The sequence below is a fragment of the Dromiciops gliroides genome, chromosome 5 (assembly GCF_019393635.1).
Source record: "Dromiciops gliroides isolate mDroGli1 chromosome 5, mDroGli1.pri, whole genome shotgun sequence".
Classification (NCBI taxonomy): Eukaryota; Metazoa; Chordata; class Mammalia; order Microbiotheria; family Microbiotheriidae; genus Dromiciops; species Dromiciops gliroides.
In genome coordinates, this window is record NC_057865.1 from 91,258,232 (window position 1) to 91,275,288 (window position 17,057).

At 34.7% G+C, this 17,057-nt stretch overlaps 1 protein-coding gene across 9 annotated transcripts in view; it reads left to right on the forward strand.

The window, feature by feature from the left end:
* The window catches only part of KMT2C (lysine methyltransferase 2C), a 272,195-nt gene that overhangs the window by 79,011 nt on the left and 176,127 nt on the right, over positions 1-17,057 (forward strand). For all 9 annotated transcript variants that reach the window (XM_043966872.1, XM_043966877.1, XM_043966874.1 and 6 more), the window contains exons 3-6: positions 941-1,079; positions 3,711-3,911; positions 10,483-10,631; positions 11,992-12,101. In XM_043966872.1, coding sequence (XP_043822807.1) covers positions 941-1,079; positions 3,711-3,911; positions 10,483-10,631; positions 11,992-12,101 — 599 coding nt within the window. The remainder of the gene's footprint in view (positions 1-940; positions 1,080-3,710; positions 3,912-10,482; positions 10,632-11,991; positions 12,102-17,057) is intronic.

Below are 17,057 nucleotides of genomic sequence, written 5' to 3' on the forward strand. Positions count from 1 at the left end.
AATTTCAGTAGTTCCCTGTTACCTACCTTCAGAGTAAAATATAAAGTCCTTTTTTCCCCCCATTAAATGCTTGTTGCAACCCGGTTCCTTTTTATTTTTCCCTATCTTATTACTTTAAGAAATTTTTGGGGGGGTGGGGCAATGTGGGTTAAGTGACTTGCCCAGGGTCACACAGCTAGTAAGCGCCAAATATCTGAGGCCTCATTTGAACTCTGGTTCTGAATCCAGGGCTGGTGCTTTATCCATTGCACCACCTAGCTGTTCCATCTTATTATTTTATTCCTCCCTCCACACACTTTTACAATTTTGAAACATACTCCAACTTGCTGTTCCTGGCTTGATAACTCACAATTCTGTTTCTACTTTCTGTTGTTCTGTGCCTAGAATATTCTCTTCACTGCCCATTCTATTTCTCTAGCTTTTATCAAGATATGAAAATCCATCTCTTCTCCAATATCCCAATCTGTTTCTCCCAACTATCAACTTATCTGTTAGCAACTTCCACTTAAGGTTACTATTCCTTATATACCCAGTTACTTAAATATTGCCTTCCCTGTTAGAATGTTTTCTTCTTGAGGAGCCCCAGACTATTCTGGACTTTAAAAAATATTCTTATTGTTTAGAGAAGCGCCTATCACATAAAGCTTAATACATGCTTGTTGGCTGATAGATATGAAACTGTTTTGTCTGTATATAGTCTGATGTCTCTGATAGAGGTGATGCTTCAGGGTTTCTAAAATTTTTTCAAAACAAATATTTTAATATTTGGTTAAATCTTATTTCAGAGGCAGATTAGACATTTGCATGTAAGTAATGTGATGAATTATTTTTTAGTAGAATTATTTTACAGAATGCAGATAAACTTAGAAAAGCAAGTTTAGCAGTTACTTATATAATTATGGAAAATAGAATTTTCTTGTGTTTGTTTACTGTTTAACAGAAGTCAAAGAACAATCTGCAGAAGAGGATGGTGAAACAGAAGTGGACAGCAACAAGCAGCTAACACCAGCTCTCCAGCGCTCAGTGTCTGAGGAATCCACCAGCTCTACTGTATCTGTTGGAGTAGAGGCTAAAATCAGGTTAGAGGGAGAATAAATGCAGTAGCACTAGATAATGAAGTTGTATTTGGGGGAAAGTTATTGAGTTGTATGGTAAATAGTGTAATTTTGGGAGTATTGAAACTTTACTACAAATTGGGCAGCTACTAAATTTAGAGGCTGCAGGTGGAAGCCCCATTAGAGGACTCATGGCTGGGGCAGTATTAGGAAAATATGGTTGTTAAGGAAGAAAGCATATTTAGGCATTGTTTTTAAGTAGCAGGAAAATTATTAAGCCTATCTATGGTTAAATATATGACTGCTATTTGTAAGCTTTAAATTTTTTAAATAAATGTTAATTATTGGACTAATTAATATTTTTGAAGATGAGACCATAGATTTACAGGTGAAAATAATTTTATAGGTCCTTTTGTCCTATTAAGACCTTGGCCAACATAGTAATTGACAATAAGTATGGTGAAATTTGGGCTTAGTCTATAAAAGAACTTAACTATTTAAGTTCTGCTAAAATGAAATGGACTATGGTTTATCACTGTTAGTATTCAAACAGAATGCTTAAGTAGAAGTCAAGCATGTTATACAAGGAATTCAGGTATTGGTCAGAATTTTGGAGCAATTAAACTGTGATGTTTGACCCATTGTAGAATAAATACTTATAATAAAGCCTTGGTGGTAATTGAATTTAGTCTTTCCTTCCCCTCTGCCCATTTTCTAGTTTGTTCATCGATGTTGAAAATTAGACTTAATTCTTTTGTCCCTTAGAAGTGAATATTTATTATGGATTATATTAATATGATGAAATCCAAATTATACTTAATTCACAGATTTTTATTACCTTGCCAGTTATAGGAATGGTAGTTTCTACTTCATCTGCATCTTACCCTATTTCTTGGATAAAAGTTTCCTCTCCGTTAAGGAGTGATCACATAAGGGTAACATTTAGCCCAGTGTGCTAGAAATGGAGACTAAAACAAAACTGAGAATGTTACCTGACCCCAAACTGCTTAAATTCTGTTCTGTCGAGGAGAAGAATGTGCAAATTCATGTTGGCGGGAAAGATCAGTTGGAAAGGCTTCATTCTGAATGAAACGCTATAATGTGGTCTGAAACTTGATTAGTGAAGTGGTGGGGATGTGTTTTAGACGTGAAGAAAAGCCAGTCATGGCATGGAGAATTGTGCTGTAGTATCATGAATGAAGAGCAGTAGCAAGGGCAAATTGAAGGCACCAGAGAATATATTAAAGGAATTAATTAAACTTAATAAGGCTGGAAAAGTAGATTAGGGCCAGGTTGTGAAGGGCTTTAAATGCAAAGCAGAAGAATTTATATTTGACCCTAGATATAATAGGAAATTGATAGAAAAGAGCCTCCTATAGTTAAGGGTCATGATATAAATGAGAAGAGTGTTTGTGCAATACTTTAAGATTTCAACACTTGAAATAAAACTCAGGATGTGCACAGCAACCCTAGGACAGGGGATACTATTATTATCTACAAATGAAGACACTGAGGAAGATAGAAGTTGAATGGGAAGGGAGTAAGCATTTTTAAAGCTCTTGCTATATGCCAGGCATTGTGCTAAGCATTTTCCAGATATTATTTCATTTGGTCTTTACAACATTGTGAAGTATATGCTGTTATTTATTCCTTTTTTATAGTTGAGGAAGCTGAGGCAGAGAAAGGTTAACTGACTTACCTTGCCCAGGGTTCGGTTTCTGAAGCTGGTTCTGAGCTCATTTGTTCAGGTCCAACCCTCTATTCTTTGGGCCGCCTAGGTGGTGGGTACCTTGTAATGTAGCAAAGGATGTTAATGAAAAGTGAGTTCAATGAGGGGAAAAAAGGGAAGAGAAGCAAAAGAGAACAGTGTCATGAAAAACCAGGAAGTCAGAATAGTCTGTGTCAAAGGCTAATGAAAACTCAAGAAATAGGAGTATTGAGAAAAGATCACCAGATTTGACAATGAAGAAATCATTTGTAACTTTGGAAAGAACAGTTGTAGTTTAGTGATTTGTTTAGCCATATTTCAAAAGGAGTGAGAAAGTTGTAGTCAGTGAGTTTAGGTAGCTTTTTCTAGGAGTTGGCCTGAGAAAGGGAGGAGAGAACAATAACTTGAGGGTATAGACTTGTCTAAATGGGGGTCTTCCTCTTTTGCCTACCCTTTTCCCCTCAGATGGGAGCATATTGGCAAGAAGCTCGGAAGAAATTGGTGGATTGGGAAAGGCTAAAGATTAGTTAAGGGTAGAGATGAGTAACAAGATAGCATATTGGAGATAGGGTGATGTGGAATCAAAGGTTCACTTTGAATGAAAGGACCACCTACCTTTTCATCAGAAACTTCAGTAAAAGAGGGGAAAATGGTGATTACTGAAGGATTGTGAGATATATAGAGGAGAAGAAGCTTCACATATCCATTCAGGGTTATATTGTAGATTTCTTTCTTTTTTTTTTCTTTTTTTTACAATTTTATTGGAATTTCCCATAAAATCTATAGTATAATAGAACTTCATTTACTTTTGGCTATGTTTGTGCTCATACTAATTTGTCTAGTAAACAAGCACCAAAAGAGTTTTAAAAACCGAAAACCTCTTTCCCAATCTCTCCACCTCCCCAATCCTCCCCAAACTCCTGTTTCCTTTTTGTTTTTTCTATCAGTGAACAACTGTGTGTTTTTTGTTACTGTGGTGAGAGAAGCTCATTAGGACAAGGAGAATTAAAACAGTTCAGTCCAACACCAGAATTCATCACACCCTGGAAAAAACAACCTCTGAACAGGAAGGATATCAATGACAACAGCGATGGAACCAGTGAAAAAATACAAAATTTAGTGCCACGTAAACAAAGAGGACAGAGAAAGTAAGTTACTTTTTTGGTAAAATTTGGTAACAGCGTATGTTTTCATATGTATTTGTCTCTCTGTGGGCACACACAAAGTCACATATATTGTGTGTTAACATATATTTCCTCTTATTTAAGCATTTTAAGCTTTTTTAGAAGAGGTTTTCGGTTTTTAAAACTCTTTTGGTGCTTGTTTACTAGACAAATTAGTATGAGCACAAACATAGCCAAACCATAACCCAAACTGAAGTGTAAAGGGTGTTTACATTAACTGAGTGGGTAGACACCAATCAAATTGAAATTCTAAGTGGTAAGGAGGCATGATTCATTTTTTGTTTTATTTTTAAGTAGTAATAGAGCATTACACAGTAGACAGAGAACTGCTTTGTGCTTGATGATTTTAATGTTTGAGTTATTTTACTGATTCTATCATAAAATAGTGCTGTGTATATTTTTGCTTTATACATATTCATTCTATAAATGTCCTTGTTAAAATGTTGATGAAAGTTTTACCGTGGAAGTTTATTTGCTTATCAGAAACTTTTAAAAAAAATTTTGAAGTGTGTTTATATTTGCTACATATAAAATACACGAATTAGATTTTATTTTGTGCTTTTTTTTTCTTTCACAACAAAATCATGGTTTTGTGTTAGGAAATTGCTGTTAATATGTAGATTCCATTGAATTACTTGAGGAATAGATGTTTCTGTGGCCTATGGAACAGCTCAAAGTTAATTTACCTTAGAATAACTAACCAGCACTTTTGCTTGAGGAGAATGATCTAATCACAAACATGAGTACAAAGCATTGTTGTGTTGTCCTTATGTGACTGGTTCCTGATGAAGAATGGAAGTACTAAATGAAACAATAAGAAAGACCTTTTAAACTATTTTAGAGTGCCGTATAAGAAAGTAGGAAATCCTTATGGAAAGAACACTAGAGAAGATGACAGGTAACTTAGGCATAATTGTGACAACACTTCTCTCCCCACCATTGGTTGCCTTTGGTTACATTTTATTCTCTCTAAAACCTCAATTTCTCTATTGTTTTGAGGGGTTTTTTTTGAGTTTTTTTTTGGGGGGGGCTGTGAGGCAATTGGGGTTAAGTGACTTGCCCAGGGTCATTGAGCTAGTAAGTGTCAAGTGTCTGAGGCCGGATTTGAACTCAGGTCCTCCTGACTCCAGGGCTGGTGCTCTGTCTCCTGTGCCACCTAGGTGCCCCTCAATTTCTTTATTCTAAAATAAAGTGATAGTACTAGATGACTCCTGCATCTTTCCAGCTTGAATGTTCTATTACTTCCTGTATTAGCTTGAATTTAGAGATTGTTCAAATTTTCATAATTATTAAGGCTGTAGTGATTTTAAAAGATTTTATTAATTTCTGTTTGCAATACTGTCTATAAAATTAGATGGTTTTTGTAATTTTCTCTATCAGAAGGCTTTAAAAAAAAAACAAACGATCATAGCTGTTAATATACTAAATGTCAACCTGTAAAAATAAGTTATGTCCATTCCCTGTTTTCTTATCCTATAGAAATAGTTTTATTTCCTCATTCCCTAGCCTCATTTCTTTTTTTTTTTGCTTTTTAAGAAATTAACATTTAATATTGACAGTAGCATCTATATTCGTATTTGTAATAGAAGTGTACATTATAGCTATAAGAAATAATTCAGTTTACCTAAGGTAGGATAGTTTATTTATAAATACTAATTCATCCAATGACAAAGGATAACTCTGCTTTATTCTTGAGATGTTTAGCACTCAGGTTACCTATCAGAAAGGCTCTTGGTTTGGGGTGCAGGGGCATTACTAAGCCCTATTTTATTTAATCAACAAATATTAAGTGTCTTCTGCATGCCAGGCTCTGTCCTAGGTGCTTTTCACAAAAGATAACTAAGATACTAAAAGATACTAAGAAGGTACTAGATTTCCTAGATGCTAAATGATGTAAATAGGATATAAATAGAGGAAATTGATGTCATAGAAGTAAAATTATACAAGATGTACTATTGGAAGGAGAGTTCAGAAATAATTTAATTCAACCATAATTAACAGATGAGGTTCACAGTAGGAAACTTGTATCTTGCAGATTGGGATCAGGTTATAACTTTGCTCAACAGCACTCACGAACTGATAGACCTTAGATTTTTACCTGGGTGTTTAAATTCTAAATCCAGAATTCTTTTATTAGTGAGGCAATTGGGGTTAAGTGACTTGCCCAGGGTCACACAGCTAGTAAGTGTTAAGTGTCTGAGGCTGGATTTGAACTCAGGTACTCCTGACTCCAGGGCTGGTTCTTTATCCACTGCACCACCTAGCTGCCCCCCCCTATTCATTTATAATGGAGTGGTGATAGGTTGTTTCTTCTATCTAAACATATGTATGTGTATCTTTTGTGTGCATGTGTATGTATATAACGCTTAACTTTGCTTTGTCGGTACCTATAAGGATCTCTGAATTTTATTGTTTTTTTAAAAAATAAATTTGAAAAATGATTATTTGACTCATAATATTGGATAGTTGTAATTTACTGGAAGGATCTTGTAGGAAACTTGATACAACTTCCTGTTGTTGTATTCATTCATCATTTTTCACATTTATTCCTCATCCTTGAAGCATTTCCTGACATTTTTATAGTGAGTCTATATAAAAAAGCATCACTTTGAAAATAAGAGAATTTGCAAGTTTTTCCCTGCAGAAGAGATGAGAAAAGGAGTGTGGAACATTTCATAGCCTATCACTTTTCATTAATTGTATGTCTCACTTAATTCCTCTCTTCCCCTTCCCCTCTTTTTAAGATTAAGGTTTCTTTGTGATGAGAAATGAATGAGGAGTAAGAAATAGTGAGAAAATAAAAACTGCAATACAAAGGTTCAGTTGTCAAGAATTAGTATATTATTTTTGTGGGCCCTTATAGACATAAATGTTTGGCTTATTGAATACTGGTTTACTTTTTTTAAAGTACCATAATGATTTTTTTGTCAAATCTTGTATTTTTAAAATATTTAATTTTTTGTAATTATATGTTAAAACCCACTTATATTTCTCTCTCCCTCACCTCCTCACTACCTAAGACATTAAGCAATTTGATGCAGGTTATATATGTGCTATCAAGTAAAATATATTACCATATTAGTCATGTTGTAAAAAGAAGAAACAGACCAAAAGGGGGAAAACAATGGGAAAAAAGGTGAAAAAAATAGTATTTTTCAGTCTGCCTATTCAGACTCCAGCAGTTCTTTTTCAGAAAGTATTTCATCATGAGTTCTTTGTAATTGTCTTGAATCAGTGTATAGACTACTATAGCCAATTTATTTACAGTTGATCATCATACAGTATTATGGTTACTATATTGATCACTTCACTTTGCATCAGTTTGCATAAGTATTCCCAGATTGTCTCACATCCATTTCCTCATCATTTCTTATAGCAAGTAGTATTCCATTACAATCATATACCACAACTCGCTTGATGCCAATTGGTGGGCATCCCATTAATTTTCCTTGTCACTACAAAAAGAGTTGATGTAAATATTTTCATAAAAATGAGGTCCTTTCTCCCCTCCTCTTTTTTTGGGGGGGGGGCGGGGATACAGACCTACTAGTGGTATTTCTGGATGAAAGGATATGCATATTTTGTCCTTTGGGCATAGTTCCTTGTTCTTCTATGTTTAAATCATGTACCCATATTGTTCTTATCCTGATATATGGTGTAAGATATTGATTCATGCCTAGTTTTTGCCATGCTGTTTTCTAGTTTTTCCAGCAATTTTTGCTAAAAAGTAATTTATTATCTCCAAAGCTGGGGCCTTTGAGTATATTAAACACAAGATTACCATAGTCATTTACCACTGTGTCTTGAAGGAACCTACTCTATTCAACTGATCTACCCCAGTTTCTTAGCTGACACCAGATAAGTTTTGATGATCACCACTTTGCAATATAGTTTAGGAGAGGGTCTGGTTATGCCATCTTACCTCACATTTTTTTCATTAATTCCCTTGATAATCTTTTTTTGTTTATTTTTTTGTTGTGTGTTTGTTTCTTGTCTTTTTGTGGGGCAATGAGGGTTAAAGTGACTTGCCCAGGGTCATACAGCAAGTGAGTGCCAGGTGTCTGAGGCTCGATTTGAACTCAGGTCTTCCTGAATCCAAGGCCAGTGTTTTATCCACTGCGCCACCTAGCTACCCCTTTTGTTTTGAATTCCCTTGATATTCTTTTGATAAAACTTTTGTTTTTCTAGATGCATTTTGTTATTCTAGTTCAATAAAATAATTTTTGGTGGTTTGGTATAGCATTGAATAAGTAAATTAATTTAGTAGAATTGTCATTTTTATCATTTTGACTTGGCCTACCCATGAGCAATTGACATTTATCCCAGATCCAGTATTAACATTGAAGTATCTTAGCTTTTTGTTACTAATATAGCAGTGTGATGATTGATAAACAAGAAAATGCTGCTTGAAAAAATTACTTGTCATAGATAATTAGCAAAAGCTTTAAAAATTTAGTAAGATATAATAAGGTAGAAAAAGAAAATTTTATAAGTTGGATTTTTTAAATGTTTCTAGCTTGCATATTTGAATCTGTATGGTTTGTTAATTTTTTTTCTTTTTAGTATTTTATTTTCCCCCAATTACATAAAAAACAAGTTTTAGTATCATTTAAAAAATTTTTGAGTTCTAAATTCTCTTCCTTCTTCACTCCCCCCATCTCCCTGAGTTGGGAAGGTAAGCACTTTGATTTATAGGTTATATGTCTGTAGTCATGCAAAACATTTTATGACTTGGTTTTTAAGAAAAGGTATTTGATTTGGTGTTAATGTGGTCTTAATACCTTGCTTTGATAGTAAATCTCTTAACCCATATTTAGGGTAAAGTATTTGTTGTTATGTAAAATGGGATGCTATGTTTCCAGTATAATAAAATTTCTGAGTTATTAAGTTATGTAATTTTGATTATATTTTTAAAATATTTGTATGAAGTATGTAAAGTTTTATGGTTTGGGGGAACACTAACATTTATTCTATACTTTGTTCAATTCCTGAAATCGACTTATTACCATTATAATTTCTTCAGCTTTTAAGAAAGCTGTAGTTGACTCTAATATCCTATTCTCCACCCCTTTTAGACTTCCCCCCCCCCCTTCCAGATCAGTAATAATTGCATTTTAAAAATGCATATGGGCAGCTAGTTAGCACAGTGGAACTGGTCCTGGATTTAAAAAAAAAATTTTTTTTTTAATTTTTATATTTAGAATTTTATTTTCCCAAATTACATGTAAAATACAAATTTTGAAATCAACTTTTTTAAAAAAAACTTTGTTTCAAATTCCCTTCTTCCCTTCCTCCTCACCCCCAAGCCCCTAAGAACTCAAGCAATTCAATATAACCTATACATGAGCAGTCATGTAAACATTTCCACATTGGCCATAAAGAAAACAGACAAAAGCAAAATGTCAGATAAAGAAACTAACAAAAAAAATGCTTCAATTTGTATTTAGATACCATCAGTTCTCTCTCTATAGATGGATTGCATTTTTTCATAAGACCTTCAGAGTTGTCTTGAATCATTGCATTGCTGAAAATAACCAAGTCATTCATAGCAGATCAATCTCAAAATATTGCTGTTATTTTGTATACAGTACATTTCACTCTGCATCAGCTCATGCAGTTCCTTCCAGGTCGTTCTGACAGCTTCCTGCTCATCTTTTTTTTTTTTTAATAGTAAACTATATTTATATAGTACTTTAAAGAGAAATTTCCTTAGAATTGTAGAGGGCTAAAATTCTAGCTAGTCTGTCTAAAATATCTAACGAATGGTCGCCAATAAATTATAAGCTTTAACAATAAGCATTTATTAAGGAGAATAAGAATTTGGTAGAGAGAAAGGCCTAGATTCATCTATCTATTAAAGGGAGAGTGCATTTCTAGCTCCGTTCTCCACCCGAGTCTTGAGGAAAGAGAGCGAGCAAGCCAGCCTCTTCCCCTCTTCCTCCCACAAGCAAATGTCACTCCCTTAAGCCAAAGAAAAGCTGCATGGCATTGCCCTCAGAGGCCTTCTCCTCATGGTGGAGCTTTCCTACAGTAAGTCTCCAGCAGGTGGTGTCATTCCAGTTGTTACACAATAAACCCATGAGGTTGATTATTGCAACAACAGTAACAGATAACATTTATATAGTACCTTATACCTGAATTTTCTTCACAATAGCTCAGCAATTAAGTACTATATGGCTTGTCATCTTCATCAGTCCTCATCAATCCTCATCATCCTCAATCAATTGTACTCATCATCAGTTGATCCTCATCTGCATCATCAGTCAGTCCTCATCTTCCTCCAATCATCATCATCTTACGTTACTCTTTCCTTTGCTTCAAAATTCAGTTACTGCATCAGACTCTTAATAGCTGTGTGTCTGTGAACAAGTCATTTTACTTTTTAGTCCCTCATTTTTCCTAGCTGTAAATGGAAAGTCATAATACCTTCCTCATAAAGTTGTGTTTGAGGATCAAATGAGATGTTATTTGTGAAGATATTAGGACAGTGATGTTAGCTTTTATCATCACCATATATTTCCCTTTTCTTTCACAGAGAACGATCTCCTCGACAAAGTATAGCATCATATGTAAGTGTAAGCACCCAAACTGCTTCAGATGATCAGACTGGTAAATTGTGGGACGAACTCAGTCTGGTTGGCCTTCCAGATGACATCGACTTCCAAGCCTTATTCGAGTCTACAGGTGGGAGCATTTTGATTTGCCCTATTATACATTTTAAGTTTCAGTGCAGAAATAATCTTATGGGATTATAGAAAGTATAAGTACTGTTTTACATTAGTGGATAATTTCCAAGTGAATATCAAGAAACATATATGGCTATGTACAAAATAATTCATATAATATTCAAATTCAGTATTCATATAGTTTATTTATAGTTTATTTGACATTGATTTTGATTATTTTAGTACATGCCACATTTTCCCTGTCAGCAGCAATCTAGTTTTGGTATTCTAAGTTAAACCAACTAATACTTTTATGTAACTTGGTACATTTTTTCAATATGGCTTATGGGCACAAATTGTGTTTTTCATTCCCCCTTGTTAGTTTAATACTTGGAAAACTTAACCCATTAATGTTTTCCAATTAAATTAAGTTGAAAGTTGCTTAACTGAATTTCAAGTTATGGTCTTGTTCTTTTTAGTTCTTAAATTATTCTTATGCTCCAGGTGTAGCAATGAGTTTTAGCATTTTTAAGTCGGAATTCAGGAGCTGATAAAGCCAGTAACTTGGAGGAAATTTAAAAGTTACTGATGGATCTTTTTCATTTATGAGGTTCTATAAAAGTTAGCAAATAAACAGCTAGAAAACATGCTTATCATTTAGTGGCTTGTGAAACAAATTTAATTTTGAACAAATGTGAGATTAGCGTAAGTTAATATTGCAGTTTATTTCATTTAAAAAACTATGTGTGAATTTTCGCACAGTAACACATTAATTATCTAGAGCCCGTTTTATAACCTTGGCTATCAGCTAAAAGCCAACTAAAATTTTCACAAGCAAATTAAGTTCTCTATGAAGCTAAAGTAAATGTAACAAATTTCTTACAATACAACATGTACCTTAAGTTTGATTCTCATTACCTCTGTATCCTTTTGACTCTTACTTTAGATAGAGTTGTAACAAACTTTGCTATTTGGATTTCCAATCAATAGCAGATTAGAAGAATAAAATGACACTTAGGTGGGGTGAGGTGATACTAGGGAGCAACACTAGTGAGTAAGAGGTGACAGTAACAGAAGAGAAATTACAATAGCTGATGATAAAATGTAGCAATTCAAAAAATACTATATACCTTACTTGTAGAGTGCATTGCCATATTGTATCATAATGCACTAATTTGCTTTCATAGCAATGTGTGAAAGAGAAATCAAATAAGTTTTTGTGTTTAAAGTGTGATAGCCTTTAGCCATCAAATTTACTCAGGTGGAACACATATTTGATCTGATATCAGTGGGGTATGAAGTTTTTTTTTTTTACTTGTTAAATTTTGAAGAGAAATACTTTTCAAATTATAGAATTTTATTCATTTATAACATTTCAGGTCACTTTTGGGCTCATCACCGTTGTGCAGAATGGTCTCTGGGAGTATGCCAGACTGAAGAACAGGCATTAATGAACGTGGACAAAGCTGTTGTCTCAGGGAGCACAGAAGTAAGTTGACAAAGCAGTTACTTATCAAAGTATTTTCATTGTAGTTATATCTAATTTTGACCATGCAATGTATTCTTCTCATTATGTTGATAAATTGTCTATTCTGCATGCAGTCTTTTTTTCATAATTATGTATAATAAAACTTGTATGATCATCTTTTAAAAAGTTTATCAAATACTAATTTGCGCTTAGTGAATACTTTATTCATCTTATTCCATTTAATACATTATTTTAAGGTTTATAATAAATCAAAGTGGAAAGCAAATATAAATTAAGTTCCTTTTATGTGAAATATCACCATACACATGATACATATGGTTCTTTTTTCCAATGAAAATGATGCAATGGGCAGTTAAACTACAGAAGATGAAATTTGGCACTGGTTAGTACTTTGCTTGCTTGCTTTTTTTTTTTTTTTTTGGTGAGGCAATTGGGATTGAGTGACTTGCCCAGGGTCACACAGCTAGTAAGTGTGTCAAGTATCTGAGGCCGGATTTGAACTCAGGTCCTCCTGAATCCAGGGCCGGTACTCCATCCACTTTACCACCTAACTGCCTCGCACCCCCCCCCCCCACTCCCCCATAGTACTTTAAAAAAAAAAAAAAGGATTACTGTGTTTCTTTAGGCAAGTTGACAGTTTTCCTTCTGATATCATGCCAAGATAATTTTACAGTCTGCAATTTTGTAAAAGCATTTTCTGTGATTTTTCCAGTATTTTATGAATTAATACAAAAATAAATTAAATAGTTGTTCCAAATCTATAAAGACAACAGCTTCTTTGCATTGAAGGTGTTTACTACTAACTAACTGCCTATGTTTTGCAAATGGAAAAAAAAGAGGATAGATATATCAAGAGTATATTAAGAACACTCATTTTGTGTCCACGGCTAAAATGAATAAAAGCAAAAGTTTCAAATGTTCTGTTGAGCATTTGTAGGCTTTAGAATGCACTGGTATGTTTTCCTTGATCTTTAGTTATGGTTATTTTGCATGTTAACTTTTTCTTAAAACAAAATAGAAAAAATACTTTGGATTTCCAGTCTTGGCATTTCTTAAGTGTTGAACAAAATAGAATCTGAAAATCAATGTAATCAGTCTAATTGCAAACCTATGAAAACATTGGTTTGTATTACCCTTGATTGAAGGGATTATGATACTTTCAAGTGGTTGGTCTAATCTGGAACAAACAAGAGTATCAAGAGTATTTTCAAACGAGTCGGCCTCTGTTTTAAAAAAGGAACAAGGATATTAGTGTGAGATAAAGGTCATTTAGGAATGGGAATCAAGGTAGAGGGAGAAAATGGAGAACGTATGGTAGAAGCATATTGAAAAAATATCCTTGGCCATACTCAACCTAAATTCTAGGTAGTGGGCATCTTCCCAACATAAGGATACTGCTGACTGAGACATATAGTATTAAGTAGAAGTCTTCGTTCTAAGCCCTTACCTAGTAGAAGCCAGAGACCTATCTATGCTCCCTTGTGATGTTTCTTGAAGCATGGCCATCTCTTAATTCTATATATCCTACCATAGTAGCTTTTGAGCTCCTGCCCCTTACTACCAATTGCCTGTTGGACATTTCAAACTGGTTGTCTGGTAGGCATCTTAAATTCAACATATTGAAGGCAAAAGTCATTATCTTTCTTCTGAACTTTCCTGCTTCTGTGAACGCACCACTGTTTTTCCTGGTTTGCCATCTCAGATTTCATTGGCTTCCCATTCTCCCTCAACCCTATTCCCCCTCCATTTACTACCCTTTCCTCAGGAATCAAATCTTTTTCCAGGTGTTGTCCATTCTCTTGGATCAATCTCTTTCTACCTAAGAATGTGTCTTCACTTGAATTCTTGAGGAATCCTTTAAATTCGTCTTTCTAGCTCAAGAACTCTCCATTCTCTATTCCATTCTCCACATAACTACCATCATAATTTCTTTAAAGGAGAGATTTGACTTAGTCATTCCTTTGCTAAATTCTAATGACTCTGTATTACGTGTAGAACTTAAAAATTATCTGTTGGGCAGTTAAGGACTTTTATAATTCTAGCTGTGATGGTATTCCCTGTCTGTCTATAAATTCCCTTTCACAATTGCTAAAGTGATCTTTATTTTTCCTCACACAAGACAGTTAATCTTCTATGTCTGTTCTTTTATGTTCACTATACTCTGTGCTTAGAATGAACCCTGCCTTTTAAAATCCCTCTTTTCTTTCAAGGCTCAGGTCTGTTGCCTTCCTTTACATGATGAGGTCTTTCCTTAGTCTCTAATCCACAAATTACCTTCTATTTTCTCTTATTTTTGTGTGTGTATATGATCATATTCTCTGAGAGAAAATGAACTTCTTGTGGGTACTACCTCTGCTTGCCACATAGTAGATGCCTAATATGAATATTTTGGAATGATTTTGTTGATTTGGCCTTAGCATATGCTTTATTTTTTAAAAATTCAATTTTTCTTATTTTCAGCACCCACCTTTCTGCCTACCATTATCCCTTTCCCAAGAAAAAAATAAGATCCATTATAGCAATGTATAGTCAAACAAGAGTACTGAGCACTAGCTTTGAACAGAAAATTTTGTGATGATGCTAAATGGGAAGATTATTAGCTAGCAGCACAGCCCTTAGTAAAGTGTCCCATGGATACAAGGTTATCTTGCAGCTTAGTGAGAAGCCAAGTAGAAGATTGGGAGACTATCAAAGATGGTTTTTGTGGAGGAAGGTTAGTCTATTTTCATTACTATTGACTAAATTTCTGTAAAGTTGCTGCTAATTTGTTATGGCAGAGCTTATTCCTGTACTTCATTGTGTAGCCAAACTTGTTTTCTTTTTCTCACGTTTAAGAGAAAATGTGAGAAGCAGCATATTTCCTTTTCATCTTTACTTCATAATATACCTCATTACCTTCTATGTGAAGTATTTTTTTTATTTCTCTATCATTAAATACCTTATATTAGACTCTTTTGTTTTTTTCTATGCAATTATATGCATCTGTATATATTGTATAGATGGTTTGGGGGGGAGGGGAATACAATGAGGGTTAAGTGACTTGCCCAGTGTCACACAGCTAGTAAGTGTCAAGTGTCTGAGGCCAGATTTAAACTCAGGTCCTCCTGAATCCAGGGCCAGTGCTTTATCAACTGCACCATCTAACTGTTCCATGTATAGATGCATATACATCTCTCCCTTGATAGATTATGAAATTCTTGAGAGCAGTTAATACCTGGCACATCATAGGTGCTTAATTTATTACGTTTATTGATTGATGATGTTTTTAAACTTAGTTTGAATTCTATCCTTTATCAATCAGTACTCTTCTTTATGAGGAATAATATAGATATAGAATAAGTATATTCTTGAATTTGGAAGCAATGTAACAGCTACCTTTATCTATTTTTACTTTTTTCAGAAACATTTTCATTATGGGAGAAAAGAATGCTTTCATAGGTCATTGAGTGGATGATTTAAATAATTGTTAAGTCCAGTGCTGTGCCCCCAAAACAGTAGAAATCTATAGTAGGAAAAAAGGGAGGGAGTTTTGAAATACCTGGCCTTACTTAGATTTTTTTTATTTTTGAAAGGAACGCAATATAGTTATTTTGAAAACAAGCAGGGCAAACCAACAATTCCTAAAGTGAAGTTAAATTGCCCTCCACACCCAGAACTGAAGTAATGACTTCTGAAGATGTATTCTTTATTCAGAAAGAAGAGGGTAGAGTATAGTGGCATGTATGTATGTAGCACTAATATATATACTCACAAAAATTTAGGATCCAGAAAAAAGAATTATGGTAGAGAGGATTTGGGCTAACATGAGCAGAAACAGTTTAAATCGTGATTGGAATATACTGCCAACTACTTATATAGAAAGAGAAAATATATGAGGAATTAGGGAAACAGAGGCACAGATATATGATGTAGGAGTCTAGGAAGGCTTAAGTTATTTTGAAATTGGCTACAGTGCTTTTGCCCCAAATAGAGTTGCTAATAATGAATTGCTTTAATGATAAATCAAAAAACTAATACCATGCCTTTTCTGGATCTCATTCTTTGTAACTAGGTGGAAATGATGGCTGGGGTAGAAATAATGGGAAAATTGAGATGAAATTACCATTCCATGTTAAAATTTGTAATTTGGAGAGAGTAAAGTGGCACATATTTTGACATGTACTCTTTTTTTTAGTGAGGCAATTGGGGTTAAGTGACTTGCCCAGGGTCACACAGCTAGTAAGTGTTAAGTGTCTGAGGCCGGATTTGAACTCAGGTACTCCTGACTCCAGGGCTGGTGCTCTATCCACTGCGCCATCTAGCTGCCCCCACATGTACTCTTTACTTTGGGCAAGCAGGTTTCTAAATGTTCAAAGAGAATATAAGTGGGATCCTATGGATTAAAATTCTTTTGGGGAAATTAGTCCAGTAAGAATGTTTACTCCTCCTCCCCCTCCTCCCCCTCCTCCCCCCTCCTCCCCCCTCCTCCTCCCCCTCCTCCTCCTCCCCCTCCTCCTCCTCCCCCTCCTCCTCCTCCCCCTCCTCCTCCCCCCTCCTCCTCCTCCCCCCTCCTCCTCCTCCTCCTCCTCTTTTTTTTTTTTTAAAAATGAATCAACAAATGTTTATCAAGCATTTCCCAAGTTCCAGCCACTGTGATAAGCAATAGGGATACAAGTACAAGCAAATAAGATAACCCCTGACCTCAGGAAGCTTACATTAAAAATAATTAATAGCATTTTTTTTCCCCAATTATATGTCAAGAGAATTTTTAGCATTTGTTTTTATAAGATTTTGAATACCCAATTTTTCTCCCTCCTCTCTTCCTAAAATGGAATCTATTTGATGTCGGTTTTATCTGTACAATTCTGTAAAACAAAGGGGCAGCTAGGTGGCGCAGTGGATAAAGCTCCGGCCCTGGATTCAGGAATACCTGGGTTCAAATCCGGCCTCAGACACTTGACACTTAGCTGTGTGACC